Below are 16,957 nucleotides of genomic sequence, written 5' to 3'. Positions count from 1 at the left end.
TTTGCACCAATTTTCAGCTTAAAAATTCTTCGACCAACTTCATCCGCAGGTAGGATGCATCGTCATCTGAGTTTCGTCTATTATTAGAGTCTCCTGATAAACTAAATAACGTTTGTGTGCAGTTGAAGGCAATTTTGTTAAGTTAAAGTAAGCAATTAAGTAAAAAAATCCCCAGACTTTCTAAACGTTCGCATTTTTCCCCATATTTTCTATCAAACGTTGTACGCCTTTTCCATACAGATTCGCCACCATCTCGTTTCGAAGTTAAATTTTCTGATTATTTAGGACCATCTAATCCAAGTTCTACAGTTGCTTACAGGGAACCCTTCTCTAACTTTAGTCTGTGTTTAGCATTCCTTAACCGGTACGAGCTCCGGTGTCTTAAAATGCAAAATTACACTCCACGTTTAAAATTCAGCCCCAAAGGTACTTAATTGATATTCCGGTATCTTCGACTCGTACTACTTCTGTTCACAAGATTGTGATTCAAATATTTGCTTTTACACCAAAGACTATTGCACCGATAGCGGCTTCAAGAAAGCTCATGTCCAGCATCTTCGACATTTATCACTGCGATCAGCCCATTCATCATGAGTTAACACTCAGATGTCTGATGTTTCAAGTGAAGGTCGAGTATGGGCTCGACACTGAAGAATCTTCCACAGAGAGTTTTCTTTTTCAGAATTAGTTGCTTCAGGGAAAATTATTCATTCCTTAGCAAATTCATACTTCTGTAACTTCAAGAGCGATCATGTCCAGTACCTTCGACACTCTCCATTGCGACCATCCCATTCATCATGAGTTAACACCCAGAACACTGAGATCTGCCATGACGGTCGAACATGGGCTCGAAGATGAAACATCTTCCACATAGAGTTTTCTTTTTTAGAGTTAGTTGCTTCAACAAAAGTTATTCACTCCTTAGCAAAATGTTCATAAGCACTTAAACTTTACATAAAATTCTGCTCCGAATCAGTTTATCTTTTTTGAAATTACGTAAAATAGAAATAACAATACATCAGTCCAGAAAATGTTAATTTTTGCCCTTTTATCAGCAAATGTGTTTTAGCAAACTAGGATCACATCACCATCTGAATTCGTTTCGTTAACTGCTTCATCATCAGATATAATCACATCATCTGTGGGGGTTCTTTAACATCTTTTATCATTAGGTAGTATCACATCAGTATCATCTCATTTCGGTTCTTTAACAGCTACATCATCAGATAGTATCACATCATCATCTCATTTCGGATCTTTAACAACTTCATCATCAGATACTATCACATCATCATTTGAGTTTTGTTCTTTAACAGCTTTATAGTCAAATAATATCACATTTTCATCTCATTTCATCCATTATTAATGCTTTCTGGTACAATGTTTGGCACATTGCATATCTCTGAAGTCGAACCAGTTGCAGAGTGTCTCAGTCCTTCCTACGTCCAAAAAAACATTTATGTATTGCTGCTAAATAGTTCATATAAGGTTTGTTCCTCTATTATTATAGCGAGAAATATCCATATTTTGTTGACTACCAGCTCTATTTAGTCGTATTTACGAATTATCTGAAAAATTTGTCCACCATTAATTTACTCAAATAACTTCTCCATATGGAGGAAAAGCAGAAAACTTGAAACCCTTTTGCACTAGAGATTTATTGAATGTTTTGAAAGACTGAAGAAATCTCCCAACATACAACAGCGACTACTTCATTATGTTTTTTTTAGTAACTTTGTCTAATTTTTAACTTCTACATTTGTAACAAGACACTCGACCAGTTTCACTTGTCTTTTTCTGGAAATAGTTGACTTCACTCCACTGTCACTGAAAGCATTTTAAAAAGTATATTATTTTTTAGTTTTTTTACATTTTGAAAATGCAATAAGTTGTTAAAAAGGATATACACTTTCTTTTCCAGGCTGCAAAAAAAAAAAAAAAAAAAATCGATTTCTATCAGTAGAAAGACAGTAAAAATTACCAAGAGATCTATGTCTTCTTCAACAATCAGACGATCAGATTGTATCACTGACGATTGTTGCTTCAGAATCGTCTATAGTTTCTTCAGTAATGAGTTGTTATTCTACAACAAGCACACAATCAGATTTCCTGGTTAACGATTGTAACTTCAACATCGTTTTCAGTTTGCTTTGCAATGAAATGTTGTTCTTCTGCAACAATCACACATTCAGTTTGCCTCACTGATGATTATTGCTTCAGCATCGTCTACAGCTTGCTCAGCAATGAGTTGTTGTTCTTCTATAACAATCGTACAATCAGGTTGCCTCAGTGACTATTTCTGCTTTAACATCGTCCACCGCTTGCTTAGCAAGGAGTTGTGCTTTATTGACGATTGTTGCTTCAGCATCGTCTGCAGCTTCTTCAGCAATAAGTTGTTATTGTTCTCAACAATACGCAATCATATTGCCTCATTAAAGATTGTAACTTCAACATCGATTACAGTTTGCTATGAAATGAATTGTTGTTGTTCTACAACAATCACGCATTCAGATCGCCTCACTGATGATTGGTGCTTCAGCATCGTCTACAGCTTGTTCAGCAATATGTTGTTGCTGTTCTACAACAATACGCAATCATATTGCCTCATTAACATTAACATTGCCTTTGACATTATTTACAGTTTGCTCAGCAATGAGATATGCTTCTTCTACAACAATCACACAATCATATTGCCTCATTAAAGATTGTAACTTTGACATTGTTTACAGTTTGCGCAGCAATGTGATATGCTTCTTCTACAACAATCATACATTCAGATTGTCTCACTGATGATTGTTGCTTCAGCATCATCTACAGCATGCTTAGCAATGACATATTGTTCTAGAGTTATCACGCAATCACATTATCTCATTGATGATTGTAGCTTCAACTTTATCTACAGTTTTCTCAGAGATGAATTATGCTTCTTCTTTTACAACAATCACTCATTCAAATTGCCGTACTGAGGATTGTAGTTTTAACATCGTATACAGCTTGCTCAGCAATGAGTTATGCTTCTATAATAATCACCTAATAATCAGATTGCTTGATTGACGATTGTAGCTTCAGCATCGTCTACAACTTGCTCAACAATGAGGTTTTTATTAGCAGATTTGCATATTAAGCATTTGTCATTGCCTTCATTTGAAAAGAAATTTTTTTCTCGACCTAGCCAATAACACTATAGCATCAAACTCAACACTATGTACGCCGTGCTATATGCAGTATATGTTATATTTGTCGCTGTGTATTTGTTTCTTCTACAAAAATGCTCAGTTAGATATCACGCTCGTTTCTGTGAGTTCATCTGGGTAATCATCAAACATTACGATTAATCCTACGCAAAATATTTTGTTGCATTTTCTGATTTTTTATTAAAGATTGAAAAGATATTTTCTCTCAAATATCATGTTTCAGTTATCTTTATTTGAAAGGAATCTTTCGCTGGACAGACCCAGTGGCACTGGATTATCAAACGTAACCACCTGCTCCTTCTTCAGAAGTGATTTAAAGATTTTGTGTTCTTTTCTATTGGTTCTTCTGATTAAACATCGAATACTGCAATCAGTCGTGCGCCAGATTAACTTATTATTTATTCTACAAAAAATAAGCAACGATTTAAGGTAACTTTTCTCCCAGCTCCCAAGAAAATTGGGGGAAGAACTCCATTCCTCTCCCTATCAATAACATAAAAAGTATTTTCCATGTTTGACAAGATTTTCACTGGATTAAAAGGACTGTATTGATGAGATTTGTGAGGGTTTCTCATTATTTCTTATTCTTCTCATAACTCATGGTGAGTAAGAAATTAATTAAATTATGATGATAATATTTTTTTAGTTCTGCTTACGTTTTTTGTAAAGAAATGATATTACCCTAAAAATAGTGTATTGGTGTATTGGCAATGGCTCTTTCACAGCACTGGTGAAATCACACATTAGTAACATTCTGTCTTCTGAGAGAACTTCAATAGACCAAAATTGATTTCAACAATGATTTACTGGACTGAATGTCCAATTCAATCTGGCAAATGATAATTTACTTATTCCTTTACAGAAAACTGTTTTTGACAATGATATGATGTATTTATCATTTGGAAAAGAATTATGGCAAAGTATTAGTTTCATACAGTGACTGTTATCTCTAGTCACTCTGGATAATTTTGTGTCTAAATTTGATTTATTGGTACAAAATGATATACATCCGCAGTAGTCGTAACTCATTTGCCAATGTGCCATAACAGATCCTTTTTCCATACGGTGAACCTCCAATATTTTTGATAGCTCTTATAAAGATCTGTTCGATGGCCATGCTAGATTTGCCAATGTGCCATAACAGATCTCTTTTCCATAAATTGAATCTCCAATATTTTTCATAGCTCTTATCAAGGTCTGTTCTATAGCCATGCTAGATTTGTCCTGACCATAGTTTATCAAATCTTCCAATGATGAAACAAATATTTCATATTCATCAGACATTAGAAGGGACTTGAATCTTCCAGGGGTCCCTGACTCTTGATTGTAGAAGGATTCGCTTTGAAATATCCTAAGGGTTCTGAGGGATTTGAAATCAGTCCCAAGTGTTTTACGGAAGAAGCTTCGCCTGATCACATTCTTATTTGTCTGTACCTCTCCAGGCAGGATTTTATTGGCAATCCAACGTTAGTATTGAACTTCTTCAAGGTGCACAATTTCATAGACTTGATATAACTGTACTGTTCTTGGGTGTGTGAAACAACAACAGGGATTTGAATTCTTCATATTATGCTGGCGTAAACAGCATGACAGAAAAAGATAATTTCCAAGTGAAACTTGTCGACCCTGTGCCATTATTGTTTTTTAGCTAATTGCTTTAGCAATTAATATTTCATATTTTCAATCATTATTCTATTTTTTTCTGTAACAATTTTAATATTGTTTATTATTAACCCCTTATGTTAATGCCATTTATGTAATTTTAAAGAGAATATTTTTTTCAAATCGAATGGCATTTTTCCTTGAATAGATTATGAACAACAATATGAGTTCGGATGCTTTTTTTATGAACTGTACCATATCCAAAATAACGGCCTTTTTAGTATAATGTATTTTAAAAATAAGGTAAAAAAAATTCTCCTATATGCTTTTTTTGTCACATACCCTTTCTATGTATCATGTGAGTAAAAATTCATACAAATTACTGGAAGTGTGGCAAAGTTCTCCAAGTAATATAAGAGGAAAAACTGACACTTTGGAAACTCACATTTTACATACATCACTTAGCTTTGTTTTATAAATATTATGTTGAAGTGAGGCAGAACTTTGTATATTTTTATTTAAATAAGATAGAATTATAATATTATGTCATGCAAGTTGCATGTGAGTAACAATTTGCGATTAAAACCGGTCGTTTTTTTAACTGAAGTTTTATTTATTAATGTAATTTCGGAAATGGGGTATTCACTGAGTTATTAGATAATAAACAGGAAAAATTCAAAAATTTTAAGGTTTAAGGGAATATACCATTTAGAGCTGTTGTTGCAAATGTGGTCCAATGACTCATAAATTTCAAATTGCCTTTTCAATCATTTATTCTTAAAAGTTACTTGAAATTATGTACACTATGTACAGTAAATTTGCTTTAGGAGCAAATTATTATGCTACTTCGGCGTTTTCCGCACAAGTCAAAATAGGCTTACATCCATAATAAGACAACATTCAACAGTGCCATCTGGTGGAATAGAAATCGGTAGCAGCGTTAGCAGAAAACTGGTGTACAATTTACTTGTTTCACATGTGAATAAAGAGATTAAAACAGTTATCAGTTCCAAAAATTAATCTGAAAGGACATTTTCTTTTTTGTATTTTTTCCCCTTACCTATTATACATGAATACTCAACTTTGCTTGTAGGAATTCTTATAAGAATTGGAATTTCAAAACGGCATTTATTTTTAATTTATTGCATTTTCAGGTATTGATCTAATTAAGAAAATACTCTTCCGGATTTAAAATAATTTTGATTCCTAATAATATTAATTTTCTTTCCAATAGGAAATGATAAACAAAAATGGCTTACGAAACGTAAATATTAAACTAATGTGAATTGCATTATATCATATGGAGTGCATATCATGGAATCTTTGAATTATTTAATTTCCATATATAATTAGTTAATATGCATAACATATAATTAGTTAATTTCAATGTCAGGAGGTACTTTGAATTATTTAATATCAAAATCACGCAGTCTTTTGTGCTATTTAATTTCAAAATGATGCAATGATGAACTACATTAACTTTAATAGTGGAGTCATTTGAATTATTTAATTTCTAAATTATGGAATCTTTTTGATTTATTTAACTTCAAAGCTACTGATCCCTTGCATTATTTGAGTTCAAAGTTATGGAATATTTTTGATTTAGTTGATTTCATTACAGGTTCCTTAAATAATTTAATTTCAAAATTATGGAATCATTAGAATTATTTAATTTCAAAATTATGGAATCATTAGAATGATTTAATTTTGAAATTATGGAATCATTAGAATGATTTAATTTTGAAATTATGGAATCATTAGAATAATTTAATTTCAAAATTATGGAATATTTTTGATTTATTTGATTACATTACAGAGCCCTTGAATTATTTTATTTCAAAATTATGGAATCTTTTTGATTTATATGATTTCAAAACTATGGAATCCTTGAATTCTTTAATTTCAAAGTTATAATATCTGTGTAACAATTATAAAGTTGATATTAAAATAATCTGTTTCATTGTTGTTGTGGAATTAAAATGTGCATAATTTTCCTTTCTAGACATTTGTCGTCATCAGTAAATCGAAAGACATCTTTAGGTTTAGTGCGACCAACGCCCTGTACCTATTGAGCCCTTTCAATCCAATCCGTCGAGTGGCAATTTATATTCTGGTCCATCCTGTCTTCAGCTTCTTTGTCATTACCACGATCCTTGTTAACTGCATTCTCATGACTTTTCCAAATAACCCCAATATCGAAAAAACTGAGTGAGTATCTCCTTCTTCTTAGCTTAGTTAAAGAATTGTAGTCACATAATATTAAAATTTAGCAGATATTTAATTATCTTGAAAGTGGTGAAAATTAGACTTTTTTTAAATATAAACATTTTCCCCCATTTTTTTTAAAAAAACCTTTTAAAACATATTTTCTTTAGTGAATAGTAATTATTTTTAATCAATTTTTTATACATTATATATTTATATTCAAATCATACTGGTATATAGATCTAGTGAAATATTATTTGGCCCAAATTAAATGAAGAAATAAGAAAAAATGCATGTTGTTGTGGTGTGGTTAAAAGACACTTCAGTCCCTGAAGTGGATAATTACAAACTCAGATATAATATGGAATCATGATACAGAAATTCATAAGATGGCAGTTCTTATCTTCTTCCATAATATGTCCCAATGCATCTTTACTTCTAAAAAGGGTTGATTTGTAAATCAGCTTATGTATTATTTCTATTTTTTTCAATATTTCTGTTGTTTTTAACACTGTTCGTTAAAATAATAATGATTTCTATAACAGTGAAATTGACATTCAGGATGTTTTATTTAGTAGCTAAGCTAAAATTTATTTTGGGAGTCCTAAATATTTTATTTAGTAGTCGAACAATATTTGATTTAAAATTCTGGAATTTATACTACTTGATGGTTTGTGAACGAAATTTATCTGGATTCTGTTCTTGGATTCAACTCTGGATTGTCTATTATGTATGATTCACCTCCTTTATCTGAGCAATTTTTATTTTTCTGTTTTATTAAATTAAAATGTTTTTAATCATGTAACTGAGTTTCTTGAAACACTTAAGAGATGTTTGTATATGTCGGGGATATATGATTTTAAAAGCTTAGATACATGTAATGAATGAAAATGGAGAAAAAGGAATTTTTACCTAAGTAATCATTTGAATTATTCTTATGTTTCATATGAACCACAGTGAAATACGTATTATCGATAACAATTCTACTTCTTCTTTTTTCAGAATTTGGTTCACTTTGATATATACCTGTGAATCCGTCATCAAAATGTTAGCCAGAGGATTCATTCTAGAAAGTTTCACATATCTTCGGGATCCATGGAATTGGCTGGATTTTGTAGTTATTGCTTTAGCGTAAGTATGGATTGTCACCTACAAAGTGCGATCTTTCATATTAACAAAATAAAAAATTCAAAAATAAATTTGAAGGTCATTTCAACCTCTAGTACCAACATCGTAACATGCCAATATTTTCAGCTTGATTCATCTTTTGTATTGGTAATAGGGATCATGAAGCCAAATATGCCAAGAGAGCAAAATGGTGCCATTTTTCGCCAATTTGACGAAATAATAGCGATTATAGGCGTCTATTATAAAAAAATGGTCGCTAACACATGGTTCCTTTAACTGGTAAATACCGTTACGGAATTTTAAACAAAATATTAACTTGGAAACTTTCCTTAAATTAATTTTTTTTAAAAAAATCCGAGATAGTTAAAATAAATTACTTTCCTTAATTGCAAGAAATATAGAAATGCTTAGAGAAAATAAAATGCTTGTTTATACTGTAATTTTAAAGCACGTCCTTACTGTATATACATGTCTAGAATAGGTACATGCTGCAAAATGATATCTTTTGGTTTTAATGCTAAAATATTTTGACAAATTATTAAAATGAGATCTCACATCAGAAGTGAAAACATTGGATTCCTTAAACATTTCCTCTATTAAAAAAATTACAAATCCATTGCAGAAAATTTTTTCATTGTCCTAAGGAAAATAACAACGAAGCAGTCCATGAAATTAAAATTTACTTACTTTGTCCAAATTCAAGAAGATAAAAACTTATTCTCATAGTATATGACCTAATTAATAATTAGAGGTCAATCAATGTTTAATGTCTTGCATCTATTTGCCAAGTATTTGCAATCATTCACTGACGATATGTCTCTAGAATTTGAAGATTGTTTGAAGATTATGGTTAATTGAATAATAATGTAAATAAGACATGAACTTAAAATATAACAAGAATTTAGTGATATTCACTGAATTCGAGCTTCAACCTTAGCTGAGGAGTACTTTAAATAATATATAAGCATAAAATATAACTTAATAAATATAATAATAATAAATAAATAATAATTATAAACAAATAACTAAATAACAATGATAAATAAATAAAATGAATAATGGTAATAATAAATAGTAAACATAACTTATCAATGGACTTGATATTTTGAAATCAGATCGCCAAATTTTGGTGATTCTTTTATGGCAAGCCTCGAGAATTTGGCTGGTTTTTGTCTGGGGTTTATCGTTAGCAGGAAAGCACCGTAAATTAAATTATGGGAGCATGCGATATTAATTTAATTGGAATTTAGCAATGGCTCTAAATTCTATCGTTATTTCACCACATCGTGTCAGTCATCCATTGGTGATATGTCACTTTGGCGGGTTATGTTTAAAGTTTTCTATCTATTGTTATCAGAAAAGTACCGTAATAAAATATGCGAAATATTATAAATTAGAATTTAACAATGGCTCCAATTCTAGCGTTATATTGGCAAATCTTGGCAATAATTAATTGGCGATTTGGCAAATCATATCTGAAGTTTTCCATTAAAGAAAAAAAAATACCATGAATAAATAATGTGGAATTCATAATACTGGTTTTGTTGTCTCCTTGTTTATAATTGTATGCAATTTAAATGTAATGTTTGTCCTTTTTTTTAATCAGTTATATATATTTATTTATATATTTATGATGATGCATTTAAAAGCCAACCATCTGACTTGGCGATTTTTTCCTTTATTCTAGATACATCACCATGGGAGTAGATTTAGGTAACCTCAGCGCCTTGAGAACTTTCCGCGTATTTAGAGCCTTAAAAACTGTAGCTATTATTCCAGGTAATCTTGAAGAAATTATTTTTTAAAGTTTTTTTTAATTTCTTTATTTGTGTATAAAGTCTGCTGCGGCTTTCTTTTCAAATAAAGATAATCGCCTATTTAAATTAATAAATATTAAATAATCTTTATTTTAAAATTATTTTTGATATGATATAGTTTCAAATTTTTATTGATGATACTTTGAATTTTGCAGCACAATATTATTTTGATAGTTCCGTAAGCGTTTTCTAAATTCTTAAAATGTAAATATGAATCAGAATTCGATTCGGATTAAATAAAATAATTAAATAAAAATCAAATAATGTTGGAAAATGATATTTCTTTTTTGTTTCAAAATACTTTGAATATTGAATATGAATGTTTGAGGCTGGGACATAATTAAAATTGTAGATTATTGGTTTTTTTAAGCGTCGAAAGAAACAGCTTTCTTAATTATTTGATTAATTTTTATATGTCTATTACATTAGTTGATGGAAAATCAGTGTTATCTTAAAAGAAAATTTTCATTTTTGAAGCATGAAAGTTTTATTATTAAATACAACGCAAGTAATTTGCTGCATATCTTCATCAAAATATTACAATAATAAGATTGTCTAAGATGGGACATATTTGCTTAAGGAGTTGGATATAATTTCAGATGTCAGAATTTGCAAGAAATTTTGTGAAAAATATTATATTTGCTCTAGCCTATTTTAATTTCAATTCGCAATATTGGAAAAGAAGTTTGTTACAATTGTACAGTGAATTTTTTTATTGTTGTAGAAAATTTAGATTTTCATGACAAAGTCATTCTTGAATGTTATAAGATAGTATTAAATCAGTTATTAATTATACTTGTGAAATTTATATTAGTAATTCATGTGAAATAATTAATGAGAAGGAAAAATTTCGGTAGAATTTATAATAATTTTTAAGCATCACTGATATTTTGAAAATTATTATTGCAAGAAATAAAGCAAATGTTTATTTAATACATAAAATATATTCTATGGTGATGTGCAATATATATATATATTTATATATATGTATATAATCATAAATTAAAAATTTGCCTAATATGCATGATCAAAGAAACTGTTACAGTAGCTGATATACTAGATTTAAAATTTCGTATTATATGATTTAAATTTATAAATTTCACACAAATCAATCCTTAAAACATTAACCGCTTGTATTAAAAAGATTCATTATATATATTTTTTATTTTTTAATATTTTCAAGAAATCTTAAATTAAATTTAAAAAAAATAAACAATTCAAATATTTTTTTTTCATTTCTCAGATGAAATGACCCTTTATGCAGTATAACTTGATATTTATTTAGATTTTTATGATTGCAGATGATTAAAAATTAAATTATTCACAGAGCAAGCATTTTTTTTTCAAAAATAAATTATTATTTTTATTATCATTTATTTTTATTTATTATTAAATATAATTATTATTAAACTACTTATTTATTATTATTATAATTTTTTTTCAATTATTAGTCATGATTATTATTTTTTAAAAATTATTTATTAATGTTATCAACTTTTTTAAATTGTTAATTTTTATTTAAAACTATGATTTATTTTTTTCTAAACAAATACATTTTTTTGTGTGTTTCAGGTTTAAAGACCATCGTAGGAGCTGTTATCGAATCAGTAAAAAATCTAAAAGATGTGATTATATTAACTTGTTTTTCACTGTCAATTTTTGCCTTATTGGGATTGCAAATTTATATGGGTGTTTTAACGCATAAATGCATTTTTGTCCCCCCTTGGACGGAAGAAGAGGTACCGTTGGTAATCAACACACCAGAATTTATAGAACATGCCAGTAACTCAAGTAAGAATGCCTTTTCTCTTCCATCCTCTTGTACACTTCTTTGTTACTTAACCATTACCATAAGTTTTTCGATCATTGCCTCATATCCTAGATTTCTAAAATTTTGATACTTATTTTCCGATAAAAATACATCATTTCAATGTCATCAAATCTTAATTATCAATTAATCATTTACTTATATCGTTTTGATTTGGTATGAGGGCGCCATCTAACAGTGAATTAAGAAAACATGTATTTCAAGATCCCATAATTTTTATACTTTTAAATATTAAAGACTTTTAAAGAAGATTTAGGAATTCAAGATTAAATAATTAAAAAACAATTAAATTAAGAACAACTTTTAAATGCCCTAATAAAAGCACTTAAAATACATTTTTTTTTCACTTCCTTATTTTTTAAAAACCCTGATCCATTTTTCAAACACTGCACCATTTCCTAGATTTCTAAAATTTTGTATACTTTTTGTCCAATAATAATACATTATTTTATTGTTTTCAGAAATTAATTGTCAGTTAATCATTTACTTATATCGTTTTGATTTAGTACGAGAGGCGCCATCTATCAGTGGATTAAGAATGCATTTATTTCATGATCCTAAAATTTTTATAATTATGGATATTGAAGACTTGGAAATTAAAGACTAAAAAAATTAGAAAGCAATTAAATTAAAAAACAACGTTTTATATGCAATAAAAAATTTACCTTTAAGAAAGCTTTTATATCACATCCTTATTTTTAATAGTTTTGATTTAATAAAATAAAGCAACCTAAATAAACTTGCTTTATGCTTTAATAAATTTAATGAAGGTAAATTTATACATTAGTAAATTATTTATAAATTTCAGCTAAACATCAAAGAAAACTTGTGTATGTAGCTCTTTTCAGTTCAGTTCCAACGATGCAATCATATCACATGTTTAAATTAAGTAATAAGCTTTTAACAGAAAATTGTAAACTTAAATACATTTTATATGCAAACAAAAGCAATGAAACCTGAAGTGAGTTTTTGAATTCTGTGATTTAGTTAATAGGCCCAGGAATGACTCTTTCTTTTCTCACGTGTCTAATAGTATGCAACCATGCATGCTCTAATTTGAAATTCATTTTAGAAATTTGCTATAAAAATTTCATTTGTTTCTTTTCCTCTGCTTAGGTAACCATTATTACAAACCTGACGCCGATGAACCAAAACTTTGTCGACCAAATGCTGAGTAAGCAAAAGCAATTTTTTTATTAATTAATAATTCATACCAATTTAATTCGGTTAATTTATTTGAAATTGAGAGATTTCTTTTAGTTATATGTTTATTCGCTACTACATAAAAAATAAATTACCTATACAAAATGAGTTGTTACTTAGTAATAGACCTTCTCAAATTTGTTGGTTCTCATTATTTCAAAACGAAAATAATAATTACTTTTCAATGTAACTTGCATGATTTATTTTTATCTGAAATTGTGTAGGTTTCTTTTTTGTTATTTTTGATGCTTAAAATGAATAAAAAATAATTACTTTTTATTTTATTATTAAATTATTTAGTATCGGTCTTTGTGAATCTACTGTATAGAGTTTATTTTTGTTATTTAAAAAAAATGGATTCTTTAATTAGAATTCATCGGATGGTGATATGCCTAGATGTATGCTTTATCTTCAAAATTATGATGTTGCTGATTTTGTTTAAATATATGCATTCTATAAGTAAGTTTTTTAATTGATAATGAATTAAATTGATGATGAATTAAACTAATAATGAATTAAATTGATAATGAATTAAACTGATAATGAATTAAACTGATAATGAATTAAATTGATAATGAATTAAATTGATAATGAATTATAATAAATTAATTATAATTTTAATTTTGTTTTAAATTAATAAATAAATTTAATTTAATAAATATTAAATCATATTGTTTTTTCATCTAAAAAATATATATAACAGGTTTAAAATCATTGCTAAATTTAATCATTAAATATATTATATTTTTCAGTTAGATATGCACTCTGCTTGTATTTTTGTATTGTTTTATTATTGTAAAATAATATTTCATTATTACTGTACAATATTGTTCCATTATTGAAAAACAATATTGTACAATATTTTTTTCCAAATTTTACAATATTACAAAATTTAGTGTGATACTTGAATCGGAATATATTTTATCAGATCACAAGTTTAAGAATTAGAATCTGATTTGGATATTCTTTCTTCCAGGCTATGTCCACCTAACTATACCTGTATACCAGGTTTTGGGAAGAATCCGAATTACGGATACACAAATTTCGACACGTTTGGTTCCGCTCTCCTTTCATCTTTCAGGTTAATGACACAAGATTTCTGGGAAGATTTATATCAAAAAGTAAGTAAGGATTGGCACAATTTAGAGTGATTTGGCGATTTTTAAATCTGCACTAGACCCAAGAGTTCGCCAAAATTTTAAATATTGCTCGATACCTTTTTGAAACTGAATCTATAGCGACCCATTTCATCCTCGTTGCATTAAATTTCTCTAGAGATAAACAGCACGTTTTTCCTGAAAGGAGCTGTATGGGCCGGTGCAGGCGTCCTCCTAGTCATTTCACCATGGTTCAAATTTACGAATACTGCACCGAAATATACCTAAAGTGGCTCCGAAACAGGAGAATATAATTATACTGATTAAACAAAAACATTATTTATGAAATTAGAGAAGATAATTGTAGAAGAGGAAGCATGAAATTTTCCTTTCTTTAATCACTGTGAAATTTTCCCTCACTTTCTGCCTGGTGATAGATTTCAGTTATTTTATTTCATAGCAAACGAATGCATTGCTATACTTTATTTCTGAGACTATATATTTTGTTTTTATCTAAAAGTTTTTAAAATATAATTCTAATATTTATCTAAAATTGAAAAACCAAAATTGATTCTTTGATCTCTATATTGAACTGCAAAGTTAAAAAGAGCTTTATTTCTTATGCATGTTTTCTTCAAAGAAATGGCTGAAGCATTTCGCAATACCTATGCAAAGATAATACATTTATAAAAGACTTATACTCTGAAGAGCAAAGACTAAATTAGGTCAGAGGAGTTTTTTTCCCCATCTCGCTTTTTATATTCATATTTTATTAAAAATATTGACAATTTCTGATAGTTACATTGCTGATAGGAAACTTTTTTTCAAATTTTAAATGATGAACATTTAAAAATGTCTATTAAAAATTACCGAAAATATATATACATTTTCTTCAACAAAACAATTGATTTTTAAGTATCCTCAATGCTTTTACAGGTTTTTAGTTAAATGTGATTTGAAATTAAAACAACGCAAAAGCGGTAAAAGTCATCATTTCATCTTATATTATTTATTTATTATTATTTATTAATTATTTATTATTATTTAGTTATTATATACTTTTTCCAGCATTTTTAATTATTTTTTTTTAATTCTGACCGATTTATTACTTTTTATTTTAAAAACTGAGCATTTAAATCTTTTTATCACAAATCAAAATGAAAAATGATTTTTCTCTCGTAATAGCATTTTTTTGCATATCGTGGAATAAAGATACATTATAATATTAATAAATATAAAATATAGCTTATTATTTACTTTTATCCATCAATTTATTTATTTTTTAAAAATATTACTGGTCATTTTTTTCTTTATTTTTTTTATTTTAAAAATTGAATGTTTAAAACGTTTTTATCACAAAAAAATACTTTCAATAAAACATGTTTTTAGTGTTGTTGCTCTAGTTTTATATATAGTTTCAGTATATTTTACTGAGTTTCAAACATTTTTAGAGCTAAACTTAAAGTTAGATCAGCACTATTTTTTTATCCTACTTTTTTCATTAAAAAAAACGTTAACATTATAATGCAATAAATCAATATAATGAAGCACAACACCATTTTATTGGCAATTTTTATCCCGTTACCATTCAAAATTTTCACTAAAAAAATATAATTCAGTTTTTATATGTGTGTACTTAAACTTAATTTTGCAAATGCGTTGCTTGGAGGAAAAAACTTTTGAAATTTTAACTTCAATTTATTTCACCATGTGAATCAGTCACAATTTGTACAAGAGACACGGAATGATACAATGGCATCTGTTTACATCGCTATATAAGAGCAAAAGTGGCAGAAATTTTCCCCTTCTGTGATTTTAAACCAGTTTTTGATAGGGATTTCTTTGACGATTATCGACTTAGGTAAGGGAATCTTAGGTATCTTTGAAAGGTATATAAAAAACCTTAATACTTACATATGTAAGTATTAAGGTTTTTTATTATTTCGTTCCTGCTGTGGGGACCAAGAAGTCTGCAATTTTTTTAAGCGCGTGTTTGAAATAATTAAAAAGAAAGTGGGAAATGGATCAGGAAATAAGAGGGCTTTTAAAATGAAGTTTGCATGGGATAGGAAATTAATTCAGGTTTAAAAATATCATTATATATGTGTTCACGATGCATTTCTTTCAGATTCTGATAACGGCCGGACCATGGCACATGGTTTTCTTCGTGGTAATCATCTTTCTAGGTTCTTTCTACCTAGTTAATTTGATCTTAGCGATTGTCGCCATGTCATATGATGAATTACAGAAGAAGGCCTTTGAAGAAGAAGAGGCTGCGGCGGCCGAAGAAGCAGCGATGCAAGCAGAAGCTGCTCGTCTGGTAAGTTTGTGCTTCTCCTTCTCCTCTATACAAGTGAAACGGCAAATACGAACCCGGTGCACTTCGAAATATCTTGACGATCTTGAACGAAATTTAATAGCCATGTGTAGCAGAATTTCTAAGATTTAAAAGTTGTGGTGTCATACGGTCAGACTCCAGAATTATTAAAAATTTGCCATCATTCACCATAAGAGATGACATCAGCCATATGATGCCGGTGGCATAGTGACTTGGGGAGCAATTAGGATATGCGTAGATGTCTGAAGTGCCAGTTTTCAATGCTAAATTCAGTGGTGCTATGTATGAACTCGATGCACTTCTATATAGTATTTTGATGATCTTGAACGAAATTTAATAGCCATGCGTAGCAGAGTTTCTAAGATTTAAAAGTTGTGGTGTCATACGGTCAGACTCCAGAATTATTAAAAATTTGCCATCATTCACCATAAGAGATGACATCAGCCATATGATGCCGGTGGCATAGTGACCACCGGTGGCAAAAGATTTCTAGCCTTTTACCAACAGTTTGAAGATTCTTTGAACTTTTGTTTGCCGTTGTTCTT

General features: G+C 28.9%; 1 protein-coding gene across 12 annotated transcripts in view; it reads left to right on the top strand.

Annotated features, from left to right (window-relative positions):
- The window catches only part of LOC129961867 (sodium channel protein para-like), a 340,223-nt gene that overhangs the window by 236,362 nt on the left and 86,904 nt on the right, over window positions 1–16,957 (top strand). For all 12 annotated transcript variants that reach the window (XM_056075468.1, XM_056075475.1, XM_056075474.1 and 9 more), the window contains 7 exons: window positions 6,799–7,004; window positions 8,004–8,132; window positions 9,817–9,908; window positions 11,519–11,737; window positions 12,891–12,948; window positions 13,954–14,098; window positions 16,203–16,394. In XM_056075468.1, the coding sequence (XP_055931443.1) occupies window positions 6,799–7,004; window positions 8,004–8,132; window positions 9,817–9,908; window positions 11,519–11,737; window positions 12,891–12,948; window positions 13,954–14,098; window positions 16,203–16,394 (1,041 nt within the window). The remainder of the gene's footprint in view (window positions 1–6,798; window positions 7,005–8,003; window positions 8,133–9,816; window positions 9,909–11,518; window positions 11,738–12,890; window positions 12,949–13,953; window positions 14,099–16,202; window positions 16,395–16,957) is intronic.

Source organism: Argiope bruennichi, chromosome 2 (assembly GCF_947563725.1).
Source record: "Argiope bruennichi chromosome 2, qqArgBrue1.1, whole genome shotgun sequence".
Lineage (NCBI taxonomy): Eukaryota > Metazoa > Arthropoda > Arachnida > Araneae > Araneidae > Argiope > Argiope bruennichi.
Note: the sequence above shows the minus strand (reverse complement) of the source record. Positions and strands in the feature narration are given on the sequence as shown.